This window comes from Mustela putorius, unplaced genomic scaffold, assembly GCF_011764305.1.
Source record: "Mustela putorius furo isolate JIRA1106 unplaced genomic scaffold, ASM1176430v1.1 tig00000876_pilon_pilon_pilon, whole genome shotgun sequence".
Lineage (NCBI taxonomy): Eukaryota > Metazoa > Chordata > Mammalia > Carnivora > Mustelidae > Mustela > Mustela putorius.
In genome coordinates, this window is record NW_025421506.1 from 1,857,202 (window position 1) to 1,877,020 (window position 19,819).

A 19,819-nucleotide genomic window follows, 5' to 3' on the forward strand; every position below is an offset into this window, starting at 1 on the left:
CTGGGCTGGTCCTGGCCAAGCACCAGACAGGGTCAGTGAGGTGTAAACAATTACCCTGTCCACACAGCCTGCCGCTCCCGAGGCTCATCTCCCACTGCCATTACCGCTGAGGCTTCTCCCTGGTTTGAATCCAGTCACAGCCCGAATTCCACCTTTGACGAAGACGCAGGACCTGGATCTCTCGCCAAATAAGTTGGCAAATTCATGACCTCCGGTGAGCGCTTGTGAAGCAAGACTGCTAGAAACAAACCAAACCAAAATCAACCAAACCAACAAGAACTTGAATTTTCCCCTTTATCAACTCCTGACTCTTTGTGGGCTCCTTCCTTCTTGTTGAAATTTAAATGAAACTGTTATTTCAAGCCGAGAGGACGAAAACGCCTGCAGCTCAAAAATTCATTTCAACTTCAAGGTCGCACACCTAAAACGTCTCCTCTCCACGACCTTGCCTGTGAAGTCTTGTTGCTATCAGAGGCTTTGCTTACATTTGCCTGTATGACTTCTGGCTTCAGAGAGGGTGCCCATTTTCACTTTCTGGGATTCAGAGGTTGCAGCCCCCCTGAGGCACAAGCCAGACCTTCCCCAGCTCCACAACGGCTGGTTCACAATAGCATACGGACCCCTTACAGAGCTGCTCTCCCCAGCCTGACCGGCCGGGGGCTGGCCAGCTGGAAGTGTGCTCAAAGACTAGCCCCTGAACCTTGGAGGAAAATGTCTATGGTTCAGTCCAAACCACAGTAAAGCAAATTTTTCAGGAAGGAGACAAACGGAATGACCCTTCCGGGGCCCCGCCCAGCCTGTCACCTCTGAGGAGTTGCTCCTGGAGCTGCTCCTCTCCCATTGAAGGTACCCAGGGATGTTTGACAGGCTTTCTGCCTGTTGCCTAGCAACCCCTGCAGCATTGATTATGCGTCTAAGAAATAGCAGCTATTGTCCTCTTTCCTTCTCTAGAAGGAGCTGACTGGTTTGAAATCCAGGGCTTTGCACGCAGACTGACAGATGTCAGTTTCCTGTAAATTGTGGCATCGCCTGCCCCAAATGATTTTAAGAACTTGAGGGATCTGCAGGAACCGGTTTAAGATGGACGTGATCTGAAGGCACTCAGGAGCCCACATGGGCTGAGCGTCCCTCTCCCATTAGACTATCTCCCCGTTTGGGAGCCAACCAGAGTGACCTTTTCTTGATAGTTTTTGGATGACCTTCGTTTTTTAGTGAAATGGATGCAACAGCTAGTTTTTTCCTCTTACGCTGAATCACAATTGCAGAACCCATGAAGAGGGTGAGAAGCAGAGGAACCAGTCTTTGATCAGAATGAGTTACTTTACCTTTAAGTAACTCAATTACCAAGGAAACGTTTCATGGTAGTTTCCCTGCATTAGCTGTGGGTGCGTTAACTATTTTTGGCTCTATCCAACCTGCATTTCGATAGCTGCAATGCCTACAACATTTTCCTCTACTATTTCCTGCACGCTGATTTTTGTTTTTTAAATATAGCCACAAGTGCGCGTCGTCGGATTCATGGCCTCTCCTCCCCCTCTCTACTATCTCAGGTGTATTTCTAGAAACACAAAGATGCTGCATGCAAGACAGACTTTGGAAATTATATAGAACCCAAGTCTCATGTTTTATAGATGAGAAATCCGAGACCCAGGGAAGTCGAGTGACTTCCTTGAGGTGTAAGTTAAAGCGAGTGAGAGGCACCCTACAGGAACATTTGAGACCAGGAGTGGTGAGATCTGACTTCAACAAGCACTTCCTTCCGGATTTTTGCGTTTCGCGATTCTGAATATCTTCTTGTTAACAGAAGAAATAATGCTGATTTTCTTCACCAAGGGTTTTGGAAGAGTTGACTGATGAGTGCTCTGGTACATTGCCGTTCTGCAGACCTAAGTAGCATCTAACATGTTTTGCCATTCCTGTGTCTGGAGAGCCCAGCCTTAGCCCCTCTGTCCACACAGCTGCCATTAATCCATCCACTCTCTGTTCAAGTTGCTCCTCTTAGGAGAGAACTCCCCTTGCCTGCTCTGCCAGCTAGGTCAGACCTCCCCATCATATCCATTAAGGCATCTGTACTTGTCTTTTATGGCATTTGTCAAGGTTGTTAATTCTATATGTGTCTGCGAGCTTATTTCATCAATGGCATGACTGCATGTCTCCTCCATTAGAGTGACATATCCTTGAGAGTGGGAATCATGATTTTCAGCACATTGTCCAATATCTAGTAGCGTGGAATAAATACTTGTTGAATGAATGAGGGGATGGCTATTAACTGATGTTCTTTAGCTTAACTCCCACATTTTGCCAACAAAGAAATGGGAACCCCTAGAAGACGATTGACCCATCCAAGGTCACGTAGGTTGAACAAGGGCAATTAATGTCAGATCTAGGACTAAAACTCAGGCCTCCCCAACAGTCTGATGCTTGTGATGCACCGCATTTTTTACTTATTGAATTTTGCACATGCCCTGGTTGCTCCAAGTGAGGAAATTCAACATGATGCCACTTACCAAGTAATACAAAGGAATGTGTTAGTTGTGCTCATCTGTATGTAAGGTTGAGAGACACTTTGGCATTTTTCTGAGTAGAAATGCAATTCAAGGAAATAGGTGGAAATAAGGAAAACTGGATTCTGGAGTGAACATAAGCAAAACATCATTATCAGCTTTGATAAGAACAGTTGTGGCATGCTCATGGGAAACCTCAATCAAGCTGATTTAAGCAGAAAAGGAAATTTATTTGATGAAGCTAATGGAAAACCTTGCTACTAGTGTCCTTGCTTCAGGTACTGCTGGATCCAGAAAATCAATTCTCCGTGTATGTATCTCCTGGCTCTGCTTCCCTCTGTATTGACTGTATTCCCAGACTGGTTCTCTCCTTTCCACTGTGGTAAAGACTTGGCAGCAATGGTTCTGGGCTTAGATCCTGCCATCCTAGCAACCCCAAAGAGAGCTCCTCTTCCCCAACAATGACACCAAATTCCAAGGGACAGCTCTTACTGGCTTGTCTTGAGTTGGGTCCCCAGGTCCTCTGACTCACTGAATAATAATCTGAATACCCAGGCCTGGGTCACATACACATCCTTGGAAATGGAAGGTGAGGTCAGGTCTACATGACACCCAGAGACTGAATGTGGGTAGCCATGGTTCCCTGAAGGAATATTAGAGATTCCATCCCTGAAAAAAGGGTGAAGAGCTGTTCCTCCTGGTCTGTGGACTGCTCAAGAAGGAAAAGACTGTGTGTTCAGTGATTCCACTCCATCTTCACACCAGGCCACCTACCTGTGGCCCAACCATCCAAGGTCATCACATGGCACAGATGAGGCCCTCTATGGAAAGAAGCAACTAGCGCCAGTTGTCTCAGAACATGGATAAGGCAGAATAAGGGCTCCAAAGGAAAGCTCGTTCTCTCCTGTTCTGAAACAGTGAAACAGTCCATAGACAAGAGAGGGAATCAAGAGTTCACCAAGTCCAAGGTACATTTATCTCTAAGACAGGGGGCTCTTTTCTTTCTTTCATTTTAGGATTTTTTAAATTTTTATTTTTTTGTGGCAGTCACCTTATCAGTCCTTCCATCTTGATTAATCACAAAGTTTCCCTCCCATTCCTCCCTCTTCCTGTGCTCCCTTCCCACTTCTCCATGGATACTGGCATGGGAAATCCTTGTCCCCACAAAATGGAAATGGAAGATGACAAGATGAGTATATTTAAGAGAACATTCATTAGTGCTGTCCCAAAAAAGGAGTTTGTGTACCTTAACAGGACACAGTGTTGCAGAAAATGCTATCGACTCCCATCTTTACAAGTCTCTAGGAATAGAAATCATCCAACTTTTAATAGTGGCTCATTAAAAGCTTTCACTGTCTTTATGGCCCAGACATTGTTTAATAGATTTCTATTGTACTTTAGTGTAAGCCCATTTTTTCCTGATGCATGCATGCATGTGTGTGTGTGTGTGTGTGTGTGTGTGTATGTGTGCGTGCACACACATGCTTGCATACATGCACACTCATGTAGGCTATAGGAGGGAGAGTGACATCTTCCTGGTGAGGACCTCTCCTGTGCTTGAGTCTGGTAGGTTCCAGTAACTACTTTGCCCCATCAATGTCCGCTTTCCAGAAACTTCAACTTTTAACCTGTGATGGGAAGTCTGTTTTTTGTCTTGTTAAGTGGTCTTATTAACCCTATTTTCTGGCTCGTCTCCAATTCATCCCCATCTTCTCAGAAATGCTAAACCCCAAACAGTGCATTTCACTGGAATGAGGACCTCTGGTATTGAACACAGCTGGAGACTTCATTTCACACTTCTGTATCTCTGGAACATGGGCCTCTCTCTCAGTAGCTGTGCTGCTTTCTCATTGGCTTTAGCATGATAACCCAGATCCCGACTGAGTCCCAGTCTACCATGAGCCATCAGCAGCTTTAGTGAAATCAGCTCCCATTTTTAATTGTATTTAAAGCCGGTAAATATACTGCAGCTCTCCTTACTAGAGGACAACTTCTATTTCATTCCTTTGAGTCAATATCTCTCTGTTGCTACAAATTAGTTTCATGTCTTCCAAAGACTTAGCATTTATAATATGCGACTTGATGTAATATGCACACAGAAGCCGTCAATTTCACCACCCAAATTATTGCAAGCATTTTAAGGCGTGTGAAATAGGACTTGGCCTTGCGTTTCCCATTGGATGGTCGACTCGTTAGATTCCAAACTGTAAGAGTTAGCGTGGCTGTGAAAATAAAGATAGCAGCAATCAACACCCTGGCTATGAATCTTGTATTTGAAGCTGTCACTTGGTACATAATTAAAGTCCTCGCAAAGGCCAGTTACATATGATCGAGTTGATATACACAGAATGTTGGTTTCTAGTACACAGTGAGCACTGAGTGTGATCAATTTTATTTTCATATAATCCTTTGTTAATTTTTACATTTGTCAGGATGAAGGGGAGCCACCTACTGAGCCCTCCTTGGTTTTTAGGATCTTCTTTCTATCCTGTCTCTGAATTTATTACAACGTAGTCTTCCAAAGTTCACTATTGTAAGAACTTGATAAAAGCTTCCTCTCTATTCTTCAGAAGAGACCCTATAAGTTAGAAGAATCTCATAGCACTGGGACTACAGATTACTCTAAACACCTGGCTAATAGTTGCCCAAGAGAACCTTATAAGAAGGTAATCTGCCTTAATACTATTTCAGTCCAGTCTTGTTTTCCAGCAGTCCCAAAAGTCATGTTGACCCACTGATAGCCTATTGAGGTAACTTTTATGGAACAGGGTTGTCCAACAGAATAAAATGAGAGCCACAAATGCGAGCCACATTTGTATTTTTAAATTTCCTAGTACGTACATTAAAAAAGTAAGAAGAAGCAGATGAAGCTAACTGTATTCATACATTTTATTTAACTCGACATATCTAAAATAGCATTTTAACATATTGTTGATACAAAAATATTAACGAGATGCTTTATTCACTGCAAGTTTTCAAAATCTGGTGTGTATTTTATACCTACAGCACATCTCAATTTGGATTAGCCATATTTCAAATGACCACCAGCTGCATGTGACTGTTGGCTACCCTGTTGAACAGTGCAGGTCTGAGAGATATCAGAAGAGTCAACAGGCTCCATTAGCGACAGGTCTTGCCTAAGTGAACCTGACCCAGAAGAACTTAGGCACATTGACAGTCATTCTCATGCATCTGAGTTGTTTCCCATGGGGGGTTACTCACTGGCCTCTGTTTTAAGCATGGTCATGGGCACTGGGCACGATGAGGTCTTACCATAATGATCTCTTCTTTTCTTATACTTCAGTTTAACTTTGTTTCTTCGATGATAAAAATTATAGGCAAAGAATATAAGATCAGTACTTTAAAAAAGAACGCAATCTCTATTTAACCTTGTGTCTCCTAAACCACCTGCACTTTGAAATGCATGATCATTTATCCTATCCTACAGCATTCAATCACACGGGTCATTTCCAATAAGCTCTCTTGCCTCTCCTACTAGCTTCCTGTTAGTTAGCCTTAATATTTCATGGACGCATTTGAGAGGAATGTTAATTTTCCGTTCATTTATTTCCCCTGACTTCTATTTTGCCTTCACTAGTTTCTCGGTTCTGTGCTGAAGTTTACCGCATGCTGTTCAGTTCCTCCAACTCTGAATCTGTGTGTGCTCAAGGCAGTAACTCACTGTAGCTCTGGATGAGACCTCTCTCTTGAGAATGTCTTCAGAAAGGGCGGTAGCTCTGAAGTGTCAGGAAATTCACCAGGAATAAGAAGAAACGAAACTACAAAGCAGACACCAGGAGTAAGAAAATAGCAATGCTCAATGATGGGGCAAATATGCCTGTCAAAGTGGAGGCGATTGTCAGTGAGGGAAGCTGCCACCTCATGTCCATTGCCAAGGACTAGGGGAACCAGCCAAGCCTCCCTTAATTGAGTAAAATGACAATCAGCCATGGTACGAAAACAGAGATGATTTTTATAAATAGGGTTGATAGCAGGATTTTTCCAGCTTCTGATTGCTGTCTGGCTATGGTTCCACCCTTAGAAAAAAATTCTGTCCTTCGAGTGCCAAATTCAGAAGATGATTTTGCCCAACTTGTTACTGCCATATTTTCTGAATCTCTTAAAATAGATTTGAATCATAATTTAGAAAAAGGACCCAACAGGCAAAAATGGATGAGCACATAGGATGAAGCTAGGGTTTGGGAGATGCACTCGCCCCACGAATAGTGAAATCTTTCTTAAATCTTTCTTAAATCTAAAAATTTTACTGAAGCATAGCTTCTGACATTACACGGAGAATGGTCTCTTCCTGCAGTAGATTCCTTTGGGGAAATGGAAATGTTAGATGCTCGTTAGCTCTTTTCCTTTGGTGTCCTCCCCCCAGAGAAAATCCTGTCTTCTCCCCATCGCCTGACTCTCTCTGTCTCTCTCTCTCTCTCACACATGTACACACACTTGCGCACACACTCACAGACACACAGTCTAGTGTTCTTCAATCAATGCTACATAGCTAAACTTAAGAAAAGAATTTACGTACAGAATTTGTTCCCGTCTTGCAGTGATGGCTTAAAGGGCCTTCTCTAACTCACTGTTAACGACAGGCCGAGAAATAAGCTATCTCAGCGACCCAGGGCAGCCTCTGAGTAAGGACTCTTGATCTCTGAGAAGACACCACAGGCTTCAAAGGGCTTTCAGAGGGGAATGGGGGCTGCCTCCAGGGCCCACTGCTCTCATGGTGGGCCATCACCATGCCTTATCCATGCATCTTTTGGCCTCCCCGGATCTTCGTGTGAGCAAATCAAATGCAGACCTCGTTGTGGTTTTGATTTCAAATGTCGCTCTCTACCAGGGACCCTGGGAGGCATCTCAGCTTACACTACCTCACTCAGTCCTCCCGGTGACCCAGTGAAGTCGACGATCTCATTTCCCTCACGCCACAGAGGAGAAAATCAGAGTTCAGAGAGGTCCAGAGCAGTGCCAGAATTTGAATCCAGATTTTTTTTTTTAACTCTAAACTAGAGCACCTTCTTTTTGAGTACCACCATTGTGAGGACCTGTCTTTTGACTAGAAGGAGAGCACAAACATTTCTGGCCAGCCCGTCAGGAGCCAGTGACTCGGGAAGTCTCCTCTTCAGCCTTATATCCTCCTGCCTCCTTTCTCGGCCTGTACCTGGACCCACGGACCACCTTTCCAGAATGCTCACTTTTCATTCCTTCCTGGTGCTCTTATATCTCTAGTTTACATAGAGCTTGTGGGTCAAGGGTTCTTTTATTTCCCCAACTCTGGATTCTGCTGTCAAAGGAAGTATTGGAGACAGACGCTTACCCAAAACCATAATTCAAGTCCAAGGGTAAGAGACGTTCCCATGTGTGTATTTTGTTCCAGCCAATGGCAACATCCATCTCCTCCATGTCTATCTGCTTGCCTTAACTATGATTTTTTTCCTACCTAGGAATTCAACAAAACAGTGGTTGGATTAAAAACCAACCTAAACAAGTCATCGAGATAAACACCTCACATCTCCCTGTACAACAGGGATGAAGGGGCTGAGTTTGGGAGGGTATAAAGCTTGTTTCTAGAGCTTCTGGGGAGCCCAGAGCCCCAAACCCCAGGCTCTCAGCCACTGTTCATTTTGTTATTAAATGAAGAAATGTGTAGTTTCCACGGCAACAACCCTACCAAAGTTTTATAGCCTCTCTGAGTATTTGCTGGACCACATCTCACTTTTCAAAGCAGGTGCTCTGAAGGGACCCTTCTCAAAACCACATACTAACGTGAGAATGGGGAACCCCACCACCCAGCCCTTTTTTTCAACGGGTATCTCCAGAATTTGGCACAAGACACCACTGCCTGTAGCCTCAAGAAAACTCTAGATATGATTTCTGTCTCTCTGGGTCAGGTCGTCCCTGGCGAGAAAGCTTCAAATCCGGCTAAAGGCAGTTTGTGAAAATGCTAGGTTGCAGCAGAAAAGATTTGGTGACCTTGTTGTTGCCTCTGTCATCTTAATGTTTCCTTGTCACTGAGGTAAGGTAGGCCCTGCCTATTCCTCCGTGCACTCCTGTGTGGAGAGCGGTCCTGGGCAGGCTAAGTTACATAGCGCGAGCTCATTGTGTGGCAGACTCGATGCTCGATGACGAGCCTCTTGCCCCCTTTGGGAATGAAGGACTTGCTCCCTCACTTGCTGAGAAGGCTGCAACCCGGGGCGGGGGGGACTCAGGAAGTCCACTCAAGGTCACTCTCCCCTTCTGGGCTGGTCTCCATTCAGTGGTGGGCTGGGATAAGTCTCTGAAGGCCCAGCCCCCTTACTCAGGGCAGCTCTGAAGGGTCCTCCTAAAGGGGTGGACAGGGCTTTTTGAGACTGCATCGTAGCTCACTGTCTGCCCTGCCCAGACCCTCCCAGCAGGTGTTAATACCAAGGGTGTGTCCTAGTGTTCTAGTAAGTGTGTCCTAGTAAGTGTCTTGGCTGCTAATTTCCATGCCAGGGTCTTTTCCTCAGAAACTAGCATGGAAACCTTGACTTATGGCATATCCCAAGGTCTAGAAGCTTCCCAAGTGTGGGGTGTCTCCCCAAGGAGAGCAGAGTCAAGACAGCGAGCTACAGTAGGACCACCAGGGGCCTGGCAGTACTCTTTGATCCTGGACGTAGTGGATAGTCTCAAACTCATTACACTTCTGATGGAGAACAGTGCTTTCATTCCGCTCCAGGGTTCAATATTTTGTGACTTAGGGATGCTCACATTTTCCATCTAACACTGGTAAGATCTGATGAGTCTCCAGAGAACAGGCTCATGTACTCACATGCCACCTTTACCAGCAAGAGTCCCAAGGGCATCCCTTCTCCTTGTCCCTTAACTGTGGCTGTCGTCACTAATCACTACAAACTCAGGGGCTAACAACACAAACGGTTTGTCTCATGGTTCTCGTGGTCAGATGCCCAAAGTCAGTTTTACTAAGTGAAAGGGAAGGTGATAACAGCGCTGGCTCCTTCGGGAGGCCCTAGGACAGAAAACATTTCCTGGCCTTTTCTGGTTTTGGAGGTCACACACAGTCTTTGGCTTGTGGCTCCTTCTTCTAAGCCAGCAGCATAGCACCTGTGTTCTGTCTGACCTCTGCTTCTACCCTTACATCTGCTCTCTCCTGACCCCTGCTTCTCAGTCTAGGTTGTTTGTATGGAATGACCTGGAGCCCACTTGGATAATCCCTCCACACCAAGACCCTTAACTTACTCTCCTCTGCAAAGTCCCTTTGGCCATGGAAGGTAACATTCATAGATTCCGGCGATTGGCATGTGGACGCTTTCATGGGGTCATTGTTCAACATCTGACTCCAGTGACCACGACTGAGTGAGGATTCCAGGCAGAGGGACGAACACTAGCAGAGACAGGGAGGCCTGGCCTGATGTCATATGGTCAGCTGTGGAGACTTGTTCCGGAAAAGGGACATACCAAGTGATCAGACTGGGGTGCCTGGGAGGCTCAGCTGGTGAAGAGTCTGCCTTCAGCTCAGGTCATGATCTCAGCATCCTGGGATCGAGTCCCGCATCAGGCTCTCTGCTCGGCAGGGGAGTCGACTTCTCCCTCTCGTTCTCCCTCTTTTTCTGTGCTCTCCCTCTCTCTCTCTCTCAAATACACAAAATCTTAAAAAAAAAAAAAAAAAAAGGAAAAGTGATCCAACTGGACAGAGATGCAGGTGAGCTAGTTCATTTAGGATGTGTGTTTCATGCTTGAATTAGAGTTAATTATAAAGGTGACATATCTCCCTCTTTGCCCATAAGCACCTGAGGCCAAGTCTTGGGTCACCATCTTCCTGATGCCACCACAGCTCTGGCTCTGTGACCAACCCAGGGCAGGAGCTGAGCACAGGTGTGTGACCTCAACAAGTGCCAGCTTTGCCCTAGGACACTGTGGTGGTGGAGCGCTCTGAGAAGAGAACTACAGGCACCAGAACCTGGCTGGCATAATCCCGGGCAACTTCATCTTGGTGACGTGATGGCCTGCTTGGCACTGACTGGATGGGGGCATTTGCTGAGCCAGCAGTGTGCGTGGGCACGGAGGGGAGAAGGCTTTTGAAAGTGTTATGTAATAAATCGGGCATGATGATCACGGTCGAGGCTGGAAAGTGGGTATGTGAGGGTTCCTTACACACTTCTGTCTACTGAGTGGTTCTATAATATGAAGTTTTTTAAGTTACGTGAGTAGAAGTGAGCGGCACATGGCATCCTTGAAAGCTTAACGGGTATCAAAATGGAAGAGAGTCTGTGGTAATAATTGGGGGAGAAGAGGGATAAAAAGGATGAAGACTCTGAGAAGCTCACGTCTGCTACTTCTGAGGAAACAGCTGTATGAGCGCTTCATAAAGTGCAATGTGTTCCAGACCCCTGAGGGGCCGTTCCTCAGTTTTTAATGCAGACAGTATTTCCTCGGGAACAAGGCCATTTCCCAACTTTTGTATAATGAATGAGATGAATTTCCTTTGCATTTAGGAGCCTCAGGGCCCGCTGGAGTCATTCCTTCTCCACACTCAACCTTCCCTTAGACATTCTGGGTTTGAGGTGTGTTGATTTTCTCCCCTCTCTGCCCATCCCCATCCCCAGACACTGAAGGACGCCAGTGACAATGCGCGCAAGGACTTCCACCGTGAGGCGGAGCTGCTGACCAACCTCCAACACGAGCACATCGTCAAGTTCTATGGTGTCTGCGTGGAGGGCGACCCGCTCATCATGGTCTTTGAGTACATGAAGCACGGGGACCTCAACAAGTTCCTCAGGTAGGGCATGAGGGGAGGTCTCGGCAAGGGGCTGGAAGAGGGAGCAGCCTCCACTGTTCAGATGGCTTGAGAGAGGACAGGGAGCTCCTGAGAAGGGCCAGGGGTGCCCCTGGAACATTCTCTGGTGACAACACCAGTATGTTCTACAGAGAAAGGAACTGAGGACACAGGAGAAATGAGGGACAGGAAAAATGAACTGACTTGCTCTTTGGGGAAGGGAATCAAGCAATGCCTTTATTTGCCTTGAGCAGAGGTACAAATGGAAGTTGCCCACTTACGAGCATGAAGAACACATGGTCCCAGTAGTGTGGGCTGGGAGACTGCTTTCTCCTTTCTCCTCTATATCAGCAGCCATGTCCTCCTGGGTAGGTCTCCAGTTGCCTCAACTCCCAGGTGAGCCTGAGCAGGACCCTCTCTGTATGTCATCTGTGGCTCAAACACGCTGTGTTCTTTCAAACATGGTTGCCTCTCAGCCTGTGGTGTCTTGGTAGGTAGCATAATCGAGGAGAAACAGGAAAGATGTTGGCCTCAGTTTTCTAAACTGTGAAAGGGGTGTAATACTATCCACATCAAGGACTAGTATCAGGATGACTGTGATAATAGACGATCAACAGATACTGTCCCTACAGCCGCATGGTGGAGGGATCTGCAATCCTGGGGATGTTTGACCTCTGTTACAGTGACATTTAGATCTCTCTGTCCTCTTCCAGTTCCTGGAGGTCCTGGAAAGGGCTTTCTGCAGGAATGGGCGCCAGGCAGCCTCTGAAAATTTCAGAAACTGTGATGTTTAATAAGTCTGTCACTGAGGGAATGGTGGAGAGGGGCGGTGTACTGCTGTGCTTAGAAATGTCAGTATGCAGTTTGTACCTTCTGGGTCACTTTTACGAGGCTCATGAATACCCATGTAATTTAGTTGTCCTTTACTGGTATGGGTCCCCCTTCTCAGCCTTGCTTATGATGGTGTTGGGGGAGGGACTACCAGTGACACTAGGAATCTGTAGCCAACTCTTGGCTCTCAGAGTCGGTCATCCTGATGCTTTACTCAGTGTCAGCACTTTTCCTTGCAGGAGAGAGGAGAGGGAATGATGACAGATTTTGTCTTTCAAATCTCATGTGAAAGGAGGAAAAGAAACTACTTTTGGTGGAGGTCTAGTTGCTCGTAGAAGTATTTTCCCCTTGTTTCCACGTTCTAGGCTACTTCTCTAATTAAAAATGGTGCTTTCCAAAAACAGAGCGTAATACCCCAAACATATTCAGCTAGATTCAACTAAATGCTTCTGAGAGCTCCTACTGTGTTTGTGCATGTATGCAAGTGTGTGTATGTGTGAGCACGTGTGTGAGTGTGTGTGTGTGTTGATCCTTTCACTTTTGGCTCAGCCAATCTCTCCCTAGCTCTCCTTCCTGCTTCCAGAAGGAACAGGCTCCTGATTCTCTCTGGGCGTCTTGCACAGGCATGGAGTTACTAGAAATCTCTCCCGCTCAATTTCAGAATCTGCTGCACTCTGGTAGCAAGAGGTTTCCCATGCCAAGAAGCAGGTTCTCAGGCATAATAATGCACTGTGAACTACAGTCTGTCCTCCATTTCTGGAAGGGAACCCAGTCCCTAATGCCATGACCATGTCCCCAAGTGTCACTGGCTCTGCCCTATAAAGGCAGATGTCTACAGTGTCCTCTCACCCTTTTTTATTCATTCCAAAGCCATACATCAAACACCAACACCTTGTGCTGGGGTGACTGGGAAGTGAGGAGAAACACATAGTTCTTGCTTGCAAAGAGATTCCAGTTTTTCCTCTAGAATCTCTCCCGGAATCCTTCCAACAAGTTTGCAAGCAACCACAGCTAATGTTATTGAGCATTTTAAATGGTTTAAATTGTATAAACTTAATAAATTATTATTATAATCATTTCTATTTTATGGTTAAAGGGGAAAAAAACAAACCCGAGTAATAGAGCTGAGATTCAAACCCACAGCCACTGGCTGCAAAGCCCAGAGCTTTAAGCATGCATTGCTTCCTCTAGAGGTAGCCGGTGAAAAAAAATCAGAAGGAAAGTAGCATGCTGTGGAATTCAGAGCCGGACCATGTAGCTAAGTGCCCACTGTAACCCACACTTGGAGAAAATAAACCAAGGAAAGATGAGCGGCCTCCCTCATTAGAAGCCCACTGAACCTGCTTCCCCAGCCAGGGTGCTAATGGCACATTTCCCCTTTTAAGGCATGTTCTTCCAGAAGAGGTAAAAATATGTTTTTATTTCCAGAGCATCAGGGTAACCTGGAGAATGAAGCAGAGGGCTTTTGTGTTAACTTTATTTATACTCCTCTTGAGAACTTGTTTAGAAGAATTGCCTGCCCTCTTTTTACAGCAGGACTTTCTGCTCAAAGGCTTCTCCCGTTAAAAGGGGTCTTGTTCAAATACTCAAAAGCGAGCAGAGGAGACAACTGGTTTACAATGCAGGAACCTGCCCTAAGACTTCTCCTCTTCTCTGGAGTCTTTGCAATGCATAGATTCTTAGAAGGGTCCAGATTCCTGGGGCTGACATAAGGTTCTGGCAAGTGAGCCAGATTTGATTTGAATCTATGAAGATTCCATCCTGGCCTAGATGCTCTGGATATTTCAGGATTTCTCCCAGTTTGTGTGTTCTTCTAGGTCTCTCTGCTGGTGTTGAAGTCACAGCGAGGGTTTTGTCTCCTGTGATCAGTGAAGACGTTCCCCCCTTCCTCTGCGCACTTAGTGCTGGGAAGAACAACCTTTGAGCAATCTTTAATGCTGGCTTTCCATGAAAGACCACAAAGCTCTGTTCATGCCCAGTCTCAGTTACTACTCCCGTAAGAGAGCTTAGGAGGGTGCAGTGGGTACCCACACTTTATAGAGGTGAACTGTGCTAGGACCTCCTGGCACAAAAACAGGAAGCTCCTCCCTGGGAATGGTTCAATCCGGGTATTTAGGGATACAAGGGACCTACACGATCACTTAGCCTAACATCCCTCTGTTTGACTGACGGGGAAATCACCGACTGGACAAGTTAAAAGTCTTCCCTAGGTCCTGATGGCAGAAAACTCCCCTCCTCCTTGTCCAGTGTTTTTTCTCCGAGAATACAAGAATGATGGATTTGGAAATCCAGCAAGGGGGAAATCACTGGGGGCTGGAGCCAGGAAGAAGGAGCATACACCTGCAGCGGGAAATGGGCCAACTGACATGGGGCTGGCCAGTGCGGGGAGAGGCAGAAGGAGCAGGGTGTTCTGGGACAACTCCAACCCTCAAATACTCCTGCAGCTTCACACCCTTGCAGGTGGGATCATCTACTTCAAAATCCGCTCAAAATCTTCTGCGTTGATTCTGAGAGCTTCCAGCTGTCCCCAAGGAAATCTTCTTCCTTATTTGCCTCTGGGAGGAGCAGCCTTTTGACCACTTGGCCATGGCTTCTGGAAGAGAGGGACCCTTTATTCTTTGCTCTGCAGCACCCCTCAGGCCATCAGGGGCCTGTGACACCAGTCTTGTCAGGGTTCCAGAGAGGGGACGGGGCTGAGGGCACATCCTGGTACTGGGATACCCCCTCCTTGAAGCATGTGCTGGTGTTGAGATGCCCTAAGTCATCACAGGGCTAGGGGCACAAGATAGAAGAAAAAGAAGATATAGAATACCATACTCCCCCCCCACCCCCCGCCATAGTATAAAAAATAAAACTTGGTGCAGTAAAAGAAACAATGTGTTGTGATTCTAGAAATCTCCATGTGGTGGCCAGTGCACAGGTGGAGCTGGAGGAGGGGGGAGGGGTGGGCATTTTTCACAGCAAATGAATGTCCAGGCAGAGGGTACCCTGGGATTCTGCTCAGGTGGGCTTGAGGGAGACCAGGACAGCTTGGAAACTCTGGCCCCAGTGGGGGCGCCCTGGAGGCATTGGCCCAGGTCAGCAGAGGGGCGGGGGAGGGTGTCCCAGCTGCAGCTTGTAGCTCGGAGGGGACGGCTGGGACTCGCATTGGGACATGGTGAACCATCACTCCAAGAAAGCCAAACTTTCCCCTACGTTTTGGTTTTGGTTTATTTTTATTTTTGTTCAGGTTTTTTGCACTACTGCCTCTCAGGGTCGGAGCTCTGGCCAGTGCCTGGCCTCAGACTAGCTCCAGATCCCCCAGAATCAGACCTGTGTGTGTGTGTGTGTGTATTGAGGAGGGTACCATGCAGACCCACCTCGTCCCGAGAATTCTAGATTTCCAGGGAATTGAAGCTTTAGGGGTACATCTGTGGGTGAAACATCTCCCTCCCCACCCCCGCTCTTTCACTAAGTCAGGCTCCCCTTGAGCCCTAGCCGCTGCTGGGAGACAGCGCTCCTGGAGGAAAGTGCTGGAACTTCAGCAACGCTTCTGTGCCCTCCACAGGGCCCACGGGCCTGATGCCGTGCTGATGGCCGAAGGCAACCCGCCGACGGAGCTGACACAATCGCAGATGCTGCACATCGCCCAGCAGATAGCCGCGGGCATGGTCTACCTGGCGTCCCAGCACTTCGTGCACCGAGATCTGGCCACCCGCAACTGCCTGGTCGGCGAGAACCTCCTGGTGAAAATCGGGGATTTCGGGATGTCCCGGGACGTGTACAGCACTGACTACTACAGGGTGAGTGGCTGCGCCCACCAGGGGTCCCCAGGACCCTCTTTCCCTGGGAGTCCCTTGTATTCATTTGCTGGGGCTGCCATAACAAAATACTGCAGACTAAGGGCTTTAAATAATAGGCATTTATTTTCTCGGAAGGCTAAAAGTCCAAGGTCAAGGTGATGGCAGGGCTGCTTTCTCCAAAAGCGTCTCTTCTTGGCTTGTAGACAATGCCTTTCTCCGTGTGCTCACATGGTCCTGTTGCTCGCACGGTCTTGTTGCTGTGTGCACATCCCTGGTGTCTCTCTCTATGTAAATTCTCTTGTCTTATAAGGACAACAGCCAGATTGGATGAAGGTCTACCACAACCTCATTTTCATTTAGTCACCTCTCTGAAGAACTTATCTCCAAATACAATTATTGTGTGAGATACTGCAGGTTAAGGCTTCCATGCACAAACTTGGGGGAACACAATGCACCACATAAAACCCATCCTGCTCTTTCCATAGTTCTCCAGACTGGTGTGTGATATCTCTAAGAGAAAAGCCCTCAGCATGAGGATTCTGCCAGGGAAGCCTGAGGGCTTGGAGGAATCCCTGCATGGCATGAGGTTAAAGGGTTTTGAAGTTTATATTTGATTCTGTGAAATTCTGCCTGGAGCCTTTGTCTGAGGGTGTGGCTGAAGACAAACTTGTTCACATAAATAATAGCACCATAGACCTTGGAAATTTCCACCCAGAACCATCTTGGCTGGAAGCGGATTGTCTGGTGGCCTTCTTTGTGAGGTATAAGAGGTTCTGTCTTGCCTCTTCCTGGAGAGTCCCACCTCTGGCTGTCTGTGCTTCCACTACTAGAAACACTAAGGGCTAGAGTTACAGAAACAAGTCAGATCCCTGGGTTACCTGGAACTGGTCCCCTTGACAAGATTTGTTAACTGAGATAGATCTTAGAACTTGGGTAGGAGCTGAAAAGGACATTTCCGGAAACCTTGAGGTCACGATATTGAAAGTGAATTGAAGGTTTTCCTGTGGTTTTGCTTCATTTTCATGCACAAATGAAGAGAATAGGAAGGAAAAGGAATAAATGTGTTGAGTGTACATAGCCTAAGAAGGTCAAACATGTAACTCGACTAGCTTTTGTAAGGTAGGACTGGCAGAGACAATAACTCTCCTCACCTTTGTTCTTCCCTTTGTGGTTTAGTTTTGAGGAATTTGTTTGTTTCCTATGCCCCTCTCTGCAGCCTTACTCATTTCTCATGCCCCTGCATTTTAGTTAAGTCAACATCACTACAAGTAGTCTAAGAAAATAAATCCAGGGCTTTGCTGAATGTTCTTCTGTAGATTTTTTTATGGGGTTTCTTCCTTTGTCACCTTGAGAAACATTGTCCACAGTCTATGGGACAAAAAGAAGTGGAGACCAAATTGAAAAAGATTCTCTTGGGTGTGTCTATAGAAAACTCAAGTATGATCTTAATTTCAAGTATTCAAAATAGAGCTTCAAAGCCCTTGTCCTGAGTCTATTGATGACTAGTTTATTCCGGATAGCTAAAACATGGTGAGAGACTATCTACTGGTGGAGGCATCTCCACTTTTAGCTCTATTCCTTTGCTGGGAGGTGGGGGTGGGGACGTTTCCCTGTCTCAAGAGATGAAGAACCACATGAGTCCTTCCCTAAAGAAAAGCTTTGCTGATCTTGATAAGCATCGAAAGGAGAAACATATGGCCCAAGCAAGAGCTTCCTCTTTAGCAGTAAGTTAATAAATGTCTTAGAATTTTTGGCACAAAATAGGTACTCAATAAGAATTTTCAACTTTCTCGTGATCCAAGTGGATAACATAATGCTTCATTCCCAAAGCCACCACTAAGCCAGGTGGGGTCCAATGTCCTTTCCTATAATCTCTAGAAAAAATAAGTCAGAGGAGCTAGATAGAAATGCTCAACAGTAAGAAGATAAATCACCTGATTAAAAAGTAGGCAATAAAATCTTTAAAAAAAAAAAAAAAAGGGACGCCTGGGTGGCTCAGTTGGTTAAAAAGTAGGCAAAATTTCTAAGTAGAGGTGTCTCCAAAGGAGATATACAAATGACCAATAAGCACATGAAAAGATGCTTACCATCCATAGTCATTGGAGAAATGTAAACCAAAGCCCTATCAAGAGAGCACTTCATACTCACCGGGAAGCTGTAAAATAGAGATGGACAACTGCAAGTGTTGATGGAATGTGGGGTGATCAGAGCCCTCAGGCACTGCTGGTAGAGATGCAACATGGTGCAGCTGCTTTGGCAAATGGTTTGGCAGTTTCTCCAAATGTGCAACACAGACTCATCATATAACTCAGTGATTCCACTCCTAGGTATATTAGCTAAGAGAAGAGAGATTTTTTTTTAAAGATTTTATTTATTTATTTGACAGAGATCACAGGTAGGTAGAGAGGCTGGCAGGGGGGGGGGGAAGCAGGCTCCCCACCAAGCAGAGAGCCCGATGTGGGACTCGATTCCAGGACCCTGAGATCATGACCTGAGCCGAAGGCAGCGGCTTAACCCACTGAGCCACCCAGGTGCCCCGAGAAGAGAGATTGTATTTGCACACAAAAACTTGTACACGAATGTTCCTAGCAGCATCATTCATAAATTTACCTAAAAAGTTGGAACGACTTGAGTGTCCGTCAACTGGTGAATGGATGAAAGAGACGTGGTGATCCGTACAATGGGCTATTATTGTTGACCAGTAAGAAGGAATGGAGTCCTGACACATGCCACAATACAGAGGAACCCTAATGGAACCTTTATGGTAAATGAAAGAAACAGGCCTCAAAAGATCACATATGTGATTCCAAGTATATGAAATGTTCAGAACAGGCCAATCCATGGAAACAGAGAGTGGTTGCCAATGGCTGGGAGGATGGAGAATGAGGAGTGATTGCTGCTGGATATGGAGTTTCTTTTTGGGGTGATGAGAATGTTCTAGAAGTGTATAGTGGTGGTGGTTATTTAGTATATTGATAAATGTGCTAAATACCACTGAAAGGTAAATTTTATAGTGTATAAATTGTATTGTCTCTCTTTAAAAAAAAGTCTAAAAAGTCTAAAACTCTAAGATATATGAATTACATCTCATGTCTAAAAGAAAAGTCTAAAAAGGACAGTACTAGCTAAATAGTGACCATTACTATGAATGTAAGAAGTTAGTCTGGATTATTTATATATAATGAAAGTACTGTCATTTGTTATCTACTTTATTTTGTTATCATTTATTAAAAGGAAAGTTCACCACTCAGGTGACATTTCCCAAAGTACTTTTTTCTGAATTGACTGGAGGAAATAATGCTTCCCATTTCCCCACCCCCCACCCCTCACCCACCAGGATGAGTACTCAGTGGCAGCTGGGGGATCTGTATTTCACTTGGCTAATTGGTTGTTCCCACCAAGGATGAGGAGGAAGAACCAGCCTTACATTGGCCTCTGTTATGGGAGGGATGGGCAGGAGGGGGTAAGAAAGTGGATGACGAATACAAAGACCAGACATTTCGATAGTAGCCTAGGAAAACAAATGATGGTTCGCCTTTTGGTTCCATGAAACTATTGATTAACATAGAAGCCATTTATAGAATATTTTGCTTATGAAAAATATCCAAAGCAAATCAGCGTGCTCCATTCTGTTGGGTTTATGCAATGGACAAGAAGAAGCTCCTGCCGATTCTGCACATGAACTACAGGGTCATCTTTCAGTGGCTGTTTCCCAGACCGTTCTCGCTTTCCTATTAGTTACCGACCTGTTGGATCATCTCTGAGCTCTGCATTCATTCCCTTCCCATCACAGTGTCTTTTCAACCTCTCACTGGAGCTGGGGAATGTGCCTTCTTCAGAGCTTCGGTTTCTTATGTGCCAGCACCTTAAGAATGTCTTCCCTTCACTATTCTCCTATCCTCTCCAAAAGCCTGTGTCAGAGCCCAGGGTGAGGAGCT

The 19,819-nt window shown here is 46.0% G+C and overlaps 1 protein-coding gene across 2 annotated transcripts in view; it reads left to right on the top strand.

Moving 5' to 3' along the window:
• Positions 1 to 19,819, top strand: part of NTRK2 (neurotrophic receptor tyrosine kinase 2) — a 324,578-nt gene that overhangs the window by 239,872 nt on the left and 64,887 nt on the right. For both annotated transcript variants that reach the window (XM_004774102.2, XM_045086077.1), the window contains 2 exons: positions 11,099 to 11,271; positions 15,647 to 15,881. In XM_004774102.2, coding sequence (XP_004774159.1) covers positions 11,099 to 11,271; positions 15,647 to 15,881 — 408 coding nt within the window. The remainder of the gene's footprint in view (positions 1 to 11,098; positions 11,272 to 15,646; positions 15,882 to 19,819) is intronic.